Source organism: Pogona vitticeps, chromosome 5 (assembly GCF_051106095.1).
Source record: "Pogona vitticeps strain Pit_001003342236 chromosome 5, PviZW2.1, whole genome shotgun sequence".
Classification (NCBI taxonomy): domain Eukaryota; kingdom Metazoa; phylum Chordata; class Lepidosauria; order Squamata; family Agamidae; genus Pogona; species Pogona vitticeps.
This window is the reverse complement of record NC_135787.1, coordinates 149,626,245-149,640,816: the sequence shown is the minus strand read 5'-3', so window position 1 is coordinate 149,640,816 and position 14,572 is coordinate 149,626,245. Positions and strand designations below refer to the sequence as shown.

The following is a 14,572-nucleotide window of genomic DNA, read 5'->3' as shown; positions in this document are numbered from 1 at the left end:
AACTAATACTTTTATTCTGTCATCTCATTCAGCTGATTGGTGTGCTCAATATCCCAGGGAAAGAGAAAGGTCTGCAGGTTTTAGACTAGAGTTCTCATTCCCGCTCCTTGGCTATGATGTCTGAGGCTATATATGTTACATAGTCCAAAACATATTGCAGGCACCATGTTGTGTACCTCTGGCACACACAGCATCTCTTTGCACATTAAGTTGCTCATAATCTGCACTTAGAAGTTTTAGTTGGGCAACTCCATTAAGACACTGTCTGCAATGGCCACCTGTTTTGATGAACAGAGATAGGACAAGGAATGAACACTTATTTTCTTCAGCTTTAGAAACAGTTGATACAGAGTATCTTCAAATGTTTGACTGGAGTGTGTTTCATGAGTTCATTCAGGTAGGAACATAAATGGAAGAGAAACATGGGAACAAGACCACTGCTGTTCTTCCAAGTTTCTCTTTCATTCACATCCCTGCCCGAATCAGCATAAAAATGGGCATCTCTACGATACCCATGGAATATTTCTCAACATGTTTAAGCAAAATTGTGGTACTTTATTTGTACATCACTGGCAATGAGTGTCCACTGGAGCCGCTGGATAGGAAGAATGGTTTCTGGAGTTACAGATCATGTAACTGGTGCATTGATGAGGGGTTCTTCTGCCCGATCAGTTAATAAACCAAGCAAGAAAAAAGAAAAATACTCCAGACATCAACAGGAAATAAAACATTTTTATTGAATATCTGTGTAATATGTATGTTTTATTTTAACGACACCTGGAAAAATCTACTGTGGGATTCACTACACAAAAGTGAAACAAAATATAAACCACCTCATCAAAACTGAATGTAAAGTACAGCTAAACTTGTCAGCTCGCGGGCCACGAGCAATATGGCAGGATAGAACACCCCAAACGTTTCTACGAGATACAGAGAAAAACCCACACATAGAAACACTCAAGCAGGCAGTAAATATACACAAAGGCAACTAGGATCTTTCTACAGCATCAGATTCTAATACTTTTACACAGCTTTGTCAGGAAGGTACATGTGGCTTCTTTGAGGATGAAATGTCAGCTTGGTCAAATAACAGATCTCCTGTTTGAGAATCATCACACATTGCCAACCAGTTCTGTGGTGATATTCAGTCTGGCAGTGTAAAAAGATAATGTATTAAGAATATCTTAACACAATGAATCTGTTCTGGCAGTTCCAACATATACATTTCAAGATGTGGTCTTTATGTTTGTTTGCTTTGTCCCTGTAAGGATGATGAACTAAAGGATTGTACGCTAGACCTGACAGTCTTCCCTCATAGGCTGCATGCCTGTGTTTAGTTCGTCTCTTTGGTGAGATTTAGTCCTTGAAAAAAATATGTACCATTCTTGTTGGATTTGCTTATATACACCTCGGTGTCTCTGACTTAATTTGCCCTTTCTGATAGTATAGAAAATAGAAAGACCTGATAGGTGTCACAACCTGTGTTTCAGGATGCTACGTAGAAAGCAGAAATTTGTTGCCACAAGTTCCATTTGTGACATTCTAAAACTTTTCCATTTGTCGGGGCAAAGTGCAGATGCACAGCTCTGAGAAAGGAAATTCATTATTCCAACATGGTTAGTTGATATTTCTGGGGTTTCAAATAATAGTCTTGTATCATCAAATTTACTTCTAGAGCAATCTCAATTTTCCTACCAAAGGATGCTTTGTGGGGGACAGAAAATATTTTCTTTGCATTTTTGGTTCTGGGTGATAACGAAAACAGATTCAGTATTTCCAATATATTACAATGAATTCACAGCCTTTTAAGCAAGCAAGTAAATAAATAAATAAATAAATAAATAAAATACATTAAATATGAATGTAGTCTCCAAGGAGGAGGCCTGAACGAGTAATGCCCGCACATGACACAGAAAAATGATATACTATGAAAGGATGGGCTGCCTTATCTCTCGGGCAGCCCTTTACTATCAAAATAGGGAGATGAGAAATATTGCACAGTGTTGACAAAATGCTGTGTGGTCAGTCTGTTCTATATGATGCCCTTGTCCTATGCATAGCTCTCCAGTTCTGAATTGGTCCATAAGTATGAGAACTACTTGTGCTATGCACTCCTTCGGCAGTGCAGTAGAAGGGAATGGCAGTATTTTTACAATATCACTACGGAATAAATTGATTGCTATCCACTGAGAAAACTACAGTTTCTAAGCACACACGGCATTCACAGTGATACACAGAGCAGTCTTTTAAGACGCTTATGGAATGACTAATAGCTTCATAATAGTGCCATTTACTACATAGTAACATTGAAAACATTTAAAAACTCCTCCTGAAACGAGCATCTAGTGTACATAAGAGGTTGCTTCAGTTTGCTAGAACTTGTTCTTTGTTTTGTTTCACTTTTTTTAAAGGACAAATTAAAACTTATTACGTATAAATAGTATATAAAAGGTCACTAGCTGTTATCTTTTGGCTTGCTTTGAAGTGCATTCAGAAATATGGCTAAATTTTTTGTCATCTTTTGATGGGATTTTACAATACTGTCTCATCACCATGAAACTACTTTTGTATAATAAACACACACGGCTGTGATTTTTGTTTTAAAAAATATTTCTGCATTCCTTCTCATCTGGCTTAGTATAATAAAATATTTTGTTACAAAGTCTAATGTGCAAACTCATTAGAATTAGAGAATGTGAAATCACAAATGGGATTCACAGTATGTAAATTTTGTATAAAGCTGATAACGGAGAGCTACCGGGTTTTAGGTATGTGTTTGCCATGGTAAGTTGCAGGGGTTTGCTACTACTGCATCCCAACCCTTATGATTTGTCCCCTCCCCAATTTATACGTTGCTATGTATTCATGCTCCCTCCCCAAGGAATTGCGCCTTTAACGTCTAAGTGAAAAGCCATGCTTTGCTTTTGTTTTTATATATACACAGGAAAAAAAAATATGACATACTGGCTTTTGGCTACGCTTCCTTGAGGTCAGCTATGGAGCTGCTCAGATCATGCTAAGTTGCCCACAAGAGAGAACTACCAGTGGGATTCACCCCTTCCAGGAGCGCCGTGTGAGCATATTTTGGTATTGTAATGATTCAGTTGAAAGCTCAGATTTAAGTTGTCCTTTAAGATGTCAGTGTAACACTACTAGTGCCTTACAAGTTGGAATTTTTGCTGGAATGCAGACGATACGATAGATACCCAATAATATATTATCAGCTCTCCTATATCTCAGTCAATTTACATAATTTAAAATATAACATCTTATTAAAAACATCTAGATATACACAGATTAGGAAACGCTTACAACATACAAAGAAACAGACTAGAAATAAATTTTTAGCATACTGGTATGTACAACTGTGTGATACAATAAATAATTTCTGTCATGCTCTATCTACACATATTGCTTAAAAGAAGAAGTAGATCTGAGGGCAGTGGTGAGATGGAGGACCTTATAGGGCTTTCTACATTTAAAGTTGTGCAAATAAAACAAGATTTGAAGTACCACTGATCTGTGTTAGGGATGCATGGCTGGAAATAAACGGACCCATATTACTGAGGTATTTACAGATACTGGCTAAAGAGCACTATATGGGCAAATGCAGAAAGGCTTCTTTTCTCATTCCATTTCCTCTTTACTTCTTGACGGCGAGCATGGCGTCTACCTCTTCCTCTGGCTGTAAGGTGTGCCACTGAGCAATGGGTCGCCTTGGGTTGGCCAACATGTCTGACCAATGTCGCAGCTCCGCGCCGGTGCTGTTGTAGCCCACAAATACTTTCCCGATGGCATCATTCTTGCCAATCTTGTCATAGTCCAAAACAGTCACAACAACTTGCACTTTCTAAAAGAGCATTAGAGAGACAGAAGTAAGAAAAAAGAGCCTCAACACAAGCCTCATCACAAAACCAGAGGGCTGGAACCCAACTTGAGGTGTGCAATTGGACTGGCTGAAGTTGTGTTCCTTGTCCCCTCCTTGCGGTGACATCGTTCTAAACTCTACATGGATGCTTGGTGTTCAGGGAGGCAGGTTGTGCTATTTTATAGAAAATGCAGGAGTCCCTAAAAACTGAGAGGAAGCATCTTCTATGACTGGAGCTTTACTGAGGCACAGTGCCTCTGGTTCTGCGTGATCCCCCTTCCACTTAAAAAACACAACCTACCATTTTTTAGCAAAGTACTTTGACTCTCTACATTATATTTTTCACACTGCTGGAGAACTGTCATGCAGAGGAATCATGCAGTTTTGTCAACTCAAGTTTCCTGGGTCTAAATTGAAGTTCATCTTATAGATCACACCAACAAGGTCAGCTGCAAATGTATGAGCAAACATAGAGCCAAGTTCTATTCTATAACTTCTAGTGACACACTTAAATTTGCAGCTCTATGCACTGTTTTCTGATAGCAAGGCTAACTGAATACAATGGAGGAACTTCTAGGCAGACACGCATAAGCTGTGTCATATAATATTGATGGGTTGAACTAAGTCATTGTGTCAAATTGACTTTGCTGAAGATTCCTAATTAAAGCATGTTTATGTGCCCTATAGTTTTGATTTTATGGATTTGACTCCTCACATATAACCCATAATTCCCAGGTGTACTAACTTTAAATTAAAGGTATGGGGAAAGATGTGTAGAGCTGAACTTCAAGAGTCCCACAACATTTCATGTAAGATAAACTGATCTACTATTATGTAGAAGCTTACAGGTACACATGCCTGATATTAGAAACAGCAATACTCAAAAAAACAAAAAACAGTGGACATTCTGTCTCTGACCTTGAGTTGTCCATCCTTGAACAAAAGAACTTAAAAGACAGATTCCAAAGGGAACATTTAAACAAGAACACCATCAAGAGATCCAACACTCTGTTCCCTTAGCTTGAATAAGGACAGGGACATTCATTCATTCACTCTATACATTAAACAGCTCATCCATCCAGGTTTGTATTACTACTCAACTCTTACATATTCTGTGACAGCTAGCGGCATAGTTTTCTGTACTTGCAAATCTTATAAACAGAGCGGGCAGAGACATTAGGAGTCCAGCTACAAAACCCACCAGCATAGTGGACCATCAGAATGGTATATGCTTTCAATACACTGGAGTTAAATGGAGACTTTTGTTACACCTTACATGTAATCATTTGCCTATGTGTGCTTGGATGCTTGGATGTACAGTGGACCCTCAACTTACAGAATTAAGCCGTATTGGAATGGTGGCCGCAGGTCGAGGGTCCATTTCCTATAGGAATGCACCAAAAACCATTTAATCCGTTCCAGCCAAAGGAAAAAAATCCCAGGCTTCCAAAGCTGCACCCACTGCCCTCTGCCTTCTGTCCCTGCTGCCCCTCTAACACAGCTGCACCTCCGGAAATTCCCAGAATCTTATCTCTAGCATTCTTAAACCTGAACAGCATAATCTTCTGCTTGTATTTCTCACTATAGTGGATACTGGAAACGACTGTAAATACTCTTTATTTATATTATACCAGTGCTGCAATACTGTAGTTGTAGTGTCATATCCTTGTTATTCTTCAGTTTTTATGTTTTGGTGCCACAAATCTTACAATGTGCACTCAGTGACATAGCTTTGCATTCATAAGTTATATTTGTATAAAGAGGAGTACTAATGATGTATCTCTTTGCAGTGCAGCTGTAACATTGCTTGAACACTAGCATTTTTGCAAAGTTGACCCTGAAGCTAGAGGTGCAGTTATGGGCTAAAACTCATCCCTGCAGTTAAGGGCTAAAAGTGAAATATTAAGCTAAAATTCTATATATCTTATATGAATGGAAGTATTTTCACAGTGGAACTTGGTATATTATTACCACTCTGTCTTTATTTAACATAGGTGTGATGAGAAAAATCTGATCTTTAATATAAAAAAATGGGTAAAGCAATAAGACTAAATCCCATTCAGTCGGTCAATCAATCAGTTTGTTCATCATGTAGTTTTTTCTAAATTCACAGCTGTTGAATATTATCAAAGGATTGTTATTTGTTTGGGGATATTTTTGCCAAGAAATCAACCAGTCCTGAGTACTGTATATTTTATCATTCTTCTCTTGAAGCAACAACACTAATTTCAGGCCACGGAGGATTGCTGCATAGGTGCTAATGAAGGCATGCATACTTGATAATTAGCAAGATTCCTGTTAAATATTTATAAGGGCTGAGGAACTGAGTTCCAAGGCAAGGCAGAAAGCTGATGTTTGACATTACCTGGATTTGCTCAAATGGCACTTCAAAGCTGAAAGACTCGTTATAATAGGGATTCAGAGTATTCTTCTTAATTGTTGTCTTTTTCTTCTTCAGCCGTTTGCCATTCTGCATCAGATGAATCTTCACATAGGGATCTGAGCAATGGCAAGAAAAAACAAACCTTTTAGGAAGCGGGCACTTTGGCTAAAGCAGAAGGACCACTAATGAGGATAAATCCTTGAGACAAAAGAAGCAAGAAAAACAAGGCTGAACATACTGTACATTGTTAACAAAATCCAAATTTACATCAGATAATGTTGTGAGGAAACTGTTCATATCATTCAGCTTTGCCAAATCATTAACACAGTATTACAGAATCAGCCAGAGGAGGCCTTATTGTAAATTTGCCCCATTCTAAAACACCTGTCTATGTATGGGTTGCTGACATGTTACTGCTTGATTGGAAAACTACTGAGGCAAAAATTGTCTTCCCAGATCATTAGCATGAATAATGTGTTTTCTTCTACTCATGGTTGCTCCTCCCATTCCAATACTCCAGAGAAGAGTCTGCTTAGAAGCAGAAAGAGTTACAGCTCTTCTCTCTGCTGTTCCTACAAGAGGTGGGTTCAAAGGCAATCATGTCTACTGTCAACATTAGAGTCCTTAACTGCAAAAAAGCGACCACATCTCATCTGTCTTTCATCTGTACTATAGGCAGATCTATTAAACAGAGCTGTTCTGTATGCCATCAGAAGTGGTGATGGGTGCAAACTGAAAGGGCTTTCTGAAACAATTAGACATTAATGGTGATTGACAGATGATTCCCAATAGAACTTTCATCATGGATTTGAAGAGATATTCTGAATACATGAAGCAATATGTGAACCACAGAGGAATGGCTGACTTTATCATACCAGCTAGTAACATTCTTTGAGTAATTTGTCTATCCACTGGTGAAGAAACAAGAGCACCAGACTAATGACTTTTTTGTGTGATTACACCCTAATTATGTATTGTAGCAGATCACTGTGCCTTCCTTGATTTCATGCATCTAGGTGAGGATGCATCTGCACAGGGCCTTCTCTCATGAAGTCATGAGTGCTGTGACTTCAGCAAAGATGGTCCTTGCTGTTTATAAGCCTCTGGCTCATTAGTGCATTGTTCCTGTCACAAGTCTGCACTGCTGATACAATCTAAAGGTTAATGTCAGCATAGAGCTGTTTCATGACATCTCACACTACCATTTCCAGGGGATGTTTCTTGAATATTCAGTTTTGCTCTCAAATGGAAGACAGAAAGAAGCCATCTGCAGGCATTCACTTGCAGAAGCATAGACTTAAAATGGTAAGGGAGACATGGGTGTGTGTTGTATGCCAGTCCCCTGCCCCATCTAGACTTTTCTCAGAACATAAGTTTTTTTTTCTTCCATTGACTTGAGCACCACTGCTTTGGTTCATTGGTTTTAAAAGCCTGAAGATGTGATGTGCTTAGCTCAAACTGGGAACACAATGCTGCTTCTTGCGCAGCTCTAGTATGTATGTATCATAGTTATTTTAAATGTTCTAAAAAGAGGTACTGACAGGCAACTGACAAGCAAGCCATTAAAAGGACTTGTAAAAAAAAAGGCAGTGATTTAAATGCTTTTGATCTATAACAGTTTAATCCATTTCTTTTCAAGGCATATTCATGGAGGAAGCCTCCACTGTGTTTAATTTTTAATTTTCAGTCCATTCGCAATTAGTTGTGGAACTCTGAGACAACATTTCCGAGAGTCTTTTTACAGAAGTGGATTGACCTTGGGAATCAAACCAATATGGAGCTCACTGGAAGGCTTAGGGTTCAAACCCACCTTGTAAGAGTGTTGTAAATATGCAGTGGGGTGGGAGCAACCCAAAGCCCAACTGCTGCCTCCAGCAGGAGGCAAAGTGCTACTCCTTCTATCCTGTGACACTGTCCTTCTGCACAGTGCCCCTCCCACTCATTGCAAACGTCCAGACACACCTGACAACCAGCAAATGCAGAAAAAATGATAACAGATAAAAGAGGAAAGTGGCAGCAAAGTAAACGAGACTTAACAGTATTAGAGGATGACTCTCCCCCCCCCCACACACACTATTTTGTAGAGGAAGAGGCAGTAACACCAGATGCAAACTCTGAGAATCCTCAATTTCATCTTTCCTTACCTAGGAAAGATGAAATTATTTTGTTTTGCTGGCATCACATTTACATCTTCAAGGTCCGTTTTCTTCTCTGCTCACAGTGTTTTTGCCCCCTCTGCCTTGGACCCAGGCAATCAGGGTAAAAAAAAAAAGCCTGTCCTCTAGTGTGCCTGTGTTTCTGCCACTGCTGCTGCAGCTGCTAGTTTCGCCCCTGTGGCTGTGGCCACATCTGCTCAGTAGTTGTACATGAGTGAAGAAGCGCTTATTGTGTGCATGAGGTTTGGGATGAACAGACGAAAAATAGTTGGTTCTAAAGATCCAATAATAGTATGAGCTCTCTAGAGGAAGGCAGGCCTTACTGGGGAGCAGTTGTGGAGGAAAAGGATGATACATTCAGCATCTCCTGCACTACTTTGAGGCAAGTGCCTCAGTTAACCTAATGTTAGGGTTCCAACAATAATGGGGTAGCATATATAAAGAGCACATTTCAACTGCTGGATGCTTGTTTTGGTTTCGCAGGCAGTTTGAGGCCTGACTATAAAATGAAGGTTTAATCAATTAACATTTTTTTTCCCATTTCCAGTTTGATGTAAGTTGCTCCAGAAGAATGTCCACAAAACATGACTTTATTTTGAAGAAGGGAAACGGACAAAAGCGGTATTTGCACAACTATTACAAAAAGTAATAAGATGAAGGAAAGGCAAGTAACAAAAGACAAACGGAAAGTACTAATTTTGACCCAGCCACTCAAAACCCATACAAGAGGAATAGAGGCATTCAGCACAGTAAAACCCAGTCATAATAGTAAATAAACTTACTACTTTAGATAAGAAAGTTCTAGAATGTGATTTCTAGCTAGCAATGACAACACATGTCTTTCACTTTGCCCTACAGCTCCACAAAATGGTGTTGGAGTGGAGAGTCCCCAGTCTGTTACGTTGCCTCTGTGTTTCTGGATCTTTGGGTCCTTCCACTTTAAGCCATTCCCATAAATGGGGAAAAACCAAAACAGGTATGACTGGGGCTGGGGCTATGTAGTGTGCTAATTATGTGATATGTTCACTTTAAACCCGCAGAACCAGTCATCCTTCCGCAATCATACACACATTCCACCCTAATAGGATATAACAATTATGTAATGACAGTTCAGTAAACTGAGTGAGAAAACAAAGAAAAAGAAGAATATTTCACAATGCAAATATGGTTACCTATGCAGCACCCCAAGTCTGTCTTCGGGCTCCACAGCTCTGCAAAACTAGAGTGGCTACAAGGGGATATATACACTATATTGACCATTGTCTGAGCCCTCCACAGTGGTTCTGTGGTTGCAGCAGAGTCTAGGAGAGATCCTGGGTTTTATTCAGAGGTTCAGCTGTCATTTGGCTTCTCCCTTGGTACCAGCAGTTCAGTTTGACTCTTGAGTTCACTTTTCCATGGTTCAAATCACTGAATGACTTAATTTTTTTAAAAAATTAACCCCATGAATGACAGCACATGAAAAATCTGTGGGAGTGTTCCTCCATCCTGTGAGCAACCTTAGGCTTTTGGCTCCTCCCTCCACTCCTCAATCTATGTAATCATCCAGATTATACGGACCGAGAATGAGCTACTACTGTAATATCCAAATAATGCTTCTCCTAAAACCAGAATATCTCTCAGTCATAGGCAAAGCTATTGTTTGTACACTAGAGGGGAAAACAGCATCTTTATTGCACTGATCATCCCTGGAAGAAATGCTTTTTAGATAGGAAACAAAGAGAATGATTTTCTCATTGAAAAGTTTTTCCTCCTGTAAAAATGCCCTCTTCTCCTTCCAAACTTTGGCTGTTCCAGTCACCTGAAAGTGCACTTTTTGGTTTATTTAGGTGCGGGAGATTTGGCTAAGCAATCACAGTTCTGTCCTTCATTAAAAGAGCTGAGCAAAAGCTGCATCTTTTTAGTTATTCTGATTAATATTCTGCCCATGGAAGTGCAGGAGCTGAAAGATTCACAACAAATTGTATTGTGCTTTACTGATTTTACAAGACCATCTCAAGGGAGGACCAATAAAGAAGATTCTATAAGGAGCAGGGGTACTCAAGTGACATGGTTTGTTTTATTGAAGTCTTCAGGCAAATATGTCAGCTCATTATTTAGAGGCAAACAGACTTGTGTCTCATCTGAAATGAAAGTCTACATAGCGTCAAACTGGCAGCAAAGACTGTGATTTTGATCTCAAGAATATAGCTGCTCACTGACAAAGAAAGCTCCAATACCCACAGCAAGAGGCTGATGACAAGGAATGTTTAATCTGGTAGATAATAAAAAACGTGTGTATGATGTACAAGAGGAAAATCAGGTGTCTCATAAGCAAGAGGATGGTTGAATGAATCACTCCTATCAGTGCCATTAAATGTACAGGAACAAGATGAGTCTGTGGAATGCAGTACGAGGGGAATAAAATATCCCTTCAAAACAATAACTGGAATGGCAGAGCCACTGATTGTCAGTGCTTTTCAAGGTGGAAATTAAGTTGTAGGTACTTAATCATTTTTTTCTCTACTCTTCAGAAAGCATAAGATTTCAAACTCATGAATATTCATTTAGATACAATACCCACAGAAACACAGTTATTAAAGGCTAGGCTGGAAGAGAAATACAACATGCTGAATATATTTTAAACATAAAGATACCAATCTTTAATAAAGGTCTGCTTGGACTAGGAGATACGGTGAAAGTTTAATGCTGAAGCAAAAAGTCAGCACCTGTTTATTTTAGGGCTGGGGGGGGGGGGAGAAAGGAACTGATCTTCAGATAGCAAAGGGTCTTCCATATCTTGACCTGTCTTGAGTCCTACTTTTTGAAGAAAGGTGGGACAGAAACCAAACAAATAAAAAATAATCAGGAGGTAAGGGAATAATTACAGTACAGCTAGGAAGCTGCCTTGTACTGAGTCAGACCTTTTGTCCATCTAGCTCAGTAACACTGATGCTGACTGGCAGCAGCTCTCTAGTTCACAGTAGATATTTGGCACCCTTATAAATCAAACTATGCTTATTATTATTACTGTTCCTCCTTCACTAATTTAATTTGAGTCAGACTGCAATAGCATGTGATGAGAAATCTGAAGATAGAAAGCTGGTGTTCTGAAGATCAGCTTCTGACAATAAGACAACAAAGGGATCATTGAACAGGGATGGCCAAAGGCACATTGCTGTCTGAGGCACAGAAATGAACAGCACTCAGCCTCAGTCATCTAGGAAAGTGCCCAGTATCTAAAGCCAGCCAAGTAACTCTTGAAAAATGAGGCAAACATTTCAATATTTTTTCATTCCAGGCAGCAAAGATACAACAATAACAACCTAAGTAATAACTTGGTACACTTCCATGATGCCCCAAATCACCCTCATCACTGTGCAGTAGGGTAGGTTTGTTCCTGTAAGTGATTTAATTCATATATCCTAAGAGAAACCAGTAACAAAAAAAGCCCAGTTGCATTAGTAAATAGTTTACTGAGGGTGCAACCTTGGGAACAGCGCTAGCCTTGGGTGATCAGGCAACCATCCCAATGGACAGCCAACAAATGATCACATATTAACTAAGAAGCAAAAGCTTGATATGTTTTGTTAGAAAAGGTCCCATAACAGTGGGATGTTGACAGTTTTAGTGCTATATTCTTTGTCATACATCTCCTTTTCCGCAGGAAGCCAGACACTGGACAAGAATGCGATTTTGGAATCATGGATATCAGGGCTTCCCACAGAGTAGCAGAGCAGAGGTAGGATCTTCTTGTTGACAGTCTGCAGATCTGTCAGAGGAGGCATTTTCCCAAGGATTTCAAGACAAGGTTAACTTCAGGGCTGACAAATCTCTCTCTTGTGAGAGGATGACTCAGCATGCTGCTTATGGCTTTCAAGCTACAGATAATTTGCCTTAACATTTTCCCTCTCTTGTGTGTCTATGTGTGGGAAGGGATAATTAAGGCCTGAGAAATAACCTCTAATGAGTTTAGAGTGATCACATGCATGGGTTGTCTAAATCAATATCTGTTATGCAAAAGGAAAACCTCTCTATGGGAAGGAACGCTTGGGGGCAGAGAGGGAGTGAACACTTTGGGGACACAGCAACAGAAGACACCATTACAAATAAGCTGTCTAGAAGGCCTGGGTGCCTTCTAGATTGTGTAAATGTTATGTGTCACTCTTATTAAATCACTTTCTGAGACAAAATGAAGAGGATGGAGGCAAAGTGTGATTCACATAAATGCCAATACCACCTCAAGGAAGAATGGTTAGAAATATTTTTTTTAAGCATGTGATCTTAGTATCTGGTGAACCAACAGAAGGTAGGGAGTTTTGAACTCCGGTCTTATCACGATGCTTACATTGCTCTCTTTACTTCACTTAACATTTGCCCTACTGCATTTGTGGGCTTTCTTGGTCATTCTTCTGAATGGGATCCTAGATTTTTGCCCCCAAACTGCTGGGAAGTTATGATCAAATGTTACCTAGGACTATGTCCCCCCTCCTCTATAGGCAGAGTGGACTGTGTTCTTCTAATCAAAAACCACCTCAAAAGCCTTCCATTTTCTCAGACTAGTTGTAGTCATAGTTTCACATATTGGGAGGGCCAGAGGAGAGAAAATGCTACAGACACTGTGTAATTCACAGGAAAGATTGGAGGAAGAAAAACACAATAATCCACAATGATGTATTCAATGAAAGTTCTGAGGCAGAGAGGAGGAACATCTTTTTGCTGGTGAGATGTATAAGTTTCCACATGCATGCATACAAGGCTCTATGAGGAAGAGGCATGTTTACACCAGAAGCATATACTGTATTTCACTATTTGTGCTTCCTCTCCTGCAACTCTTACAATGTATTGGCATAATATCTGAGACTTGATCTATATCCCCCCCATTTAAAAATTTTGTACTCTGTACTTGAGTAGAATCTTGACTTAACTATACACACCTAGGAGCAGGATTCACTTGTCCTTCCTCCCCCAATATCCATCGTCTTTTGGAAAACCCAGAAGGAAAAATGCACCTGGAACATATCTGACTTGTGAAACTACAGCACCAATAGGTAAGGCAGTGCTATAAAACTAACAGAAAGTTAAATGATATACTCACTGGAGAATTTTCTGTCTGGGACTGTTAACCACAGACAGTCAACAGAAGAGGTCATAATGGCCTAAGGCTTATTTATCTTCAGAATTTCATTATTTATAATATATCACAACATAAGGAGAATGGTACAGCAAATCCGGCAATCCAGAAGGCTAAAGCATTTTAAAAGGAAAGCAGCAGAAAATCTCCTCTAGTCTCTCTCCTCTCATCAAACATATTGCAAAATAAAATAAGGACAGGTGTTGGACTCATGTGAATACAGCCAGCCCACTACAAAATTCGTGCTTAGCAAAACAAGTTTCTATCAAATAGTCAGTTTAGGATAAACCCAGAAGCAATTCAAACCTTCATGCTTTTAATCCAGAGCCAACACTTCAAAGCTCTCCAAGTGCAAAAGAAAAGCAGCCCAATTGCAACGAAAATGTGGATATAATAACATTCTGAACTGTAAAGCAATAAACCTGTCTCCACTCATCAGCTAGGGACCAGCTTCCCCTTGCTGAAAATTGACATGGTTGCTTGTCAATTATGCCTTGAAAATAGATAGGGAAGGAAGAAAAAGCAGAAGTAGGCAAAAACTACTTCACCTCCCAAGTTCTAGCACTTCTGACATTGAAGTGTGGATTTTTCCACCACCACTATAATTATAATGAACTAATAAGGGAAAAGCAGATTAATATGCAATTCAGCCATACAAAAACAAATATTTCTTAAATAGCACTGAACAATACACTGGCTTGGAGCCTATCTTTCTTCCGATGAAGGGAACACAGCTCATGCCTGTCATGCCTCCCCCCTTCTCCCTGCAAAAAGACTATTCCTTCAGGTTCAGGAATGTATGAAGCAGATGGAAGAGTTGTTGGTAAAGCCTATCCTCCTGTACAGGAAAGAAAGGGAAATTTAAGGTCCAAACCAACAGATTCAATCCAGGAGCTGCCCTGATTTGAGGATTCTGCTGCATCAGAGTTCATGCCCTCCAGATTTTCTGCACAGCATTTTCAGGGAACTGGAGGGGCTGCTGTGAAGACGAATAGCCAGAGAACTCTGCATCTGTTAGCTGAGCTGCAAATTATTAAATCTAGTTACAACCC

The 14,572-nt window shown here is 39.6% G+C and overlaps 1 protein-coding gene and 1 long non-coding RNA gene across 14 annotated transcripts in view; one reads left to right on the top strand and one right to left on the bottom strand.

Moving 5' to 3' along the window:
• Window positions 1-712: 712 nt before the first annotated feature.
• SYT1 (synaptotagmin 1) overlaps window positions 713-14,572 on the bottom strand; it is a 375,109-nt gene continuing 361,249 nt past the window's right edge. For all 13 annotated transcript variants that reach the window (XM_078376951.1, XM_073000338.2, XM_078376953.1 and 10 more), the window contains 2 exons: window positions 6,234-6,367; window positions 713-3,850 (listed from right to left, as the gene is read on the bottom strand). In XM_078376951.1, the coding sequence (XP_078233077.1) occupies window positions 3,644-3,850; window positions 6,234-6,367 (341 nt within the window). In that variant the 3' untranslated portion in view covers window positions 713-3,643. The remainder of the gene's footprint in view (window positions 3,851-6,233; window positions 6,368-14,572) is intronic.
• The window catches only part of LOC110084614 (uncharacterized), a 91,264-nt gene continuing 83,034 nt past the window's right edge, over window positions 6,343-14,572 (top strand). The window contains exon 1 of the long non-coding RNA XR_013537099.1: window positions 6,343-12,128. This is a non-coding gene — a long non-coding RNA (uncharacterized LOC110084614). The remainder of the gene's footprint in view (window positions 12,129-14,572) is intronic.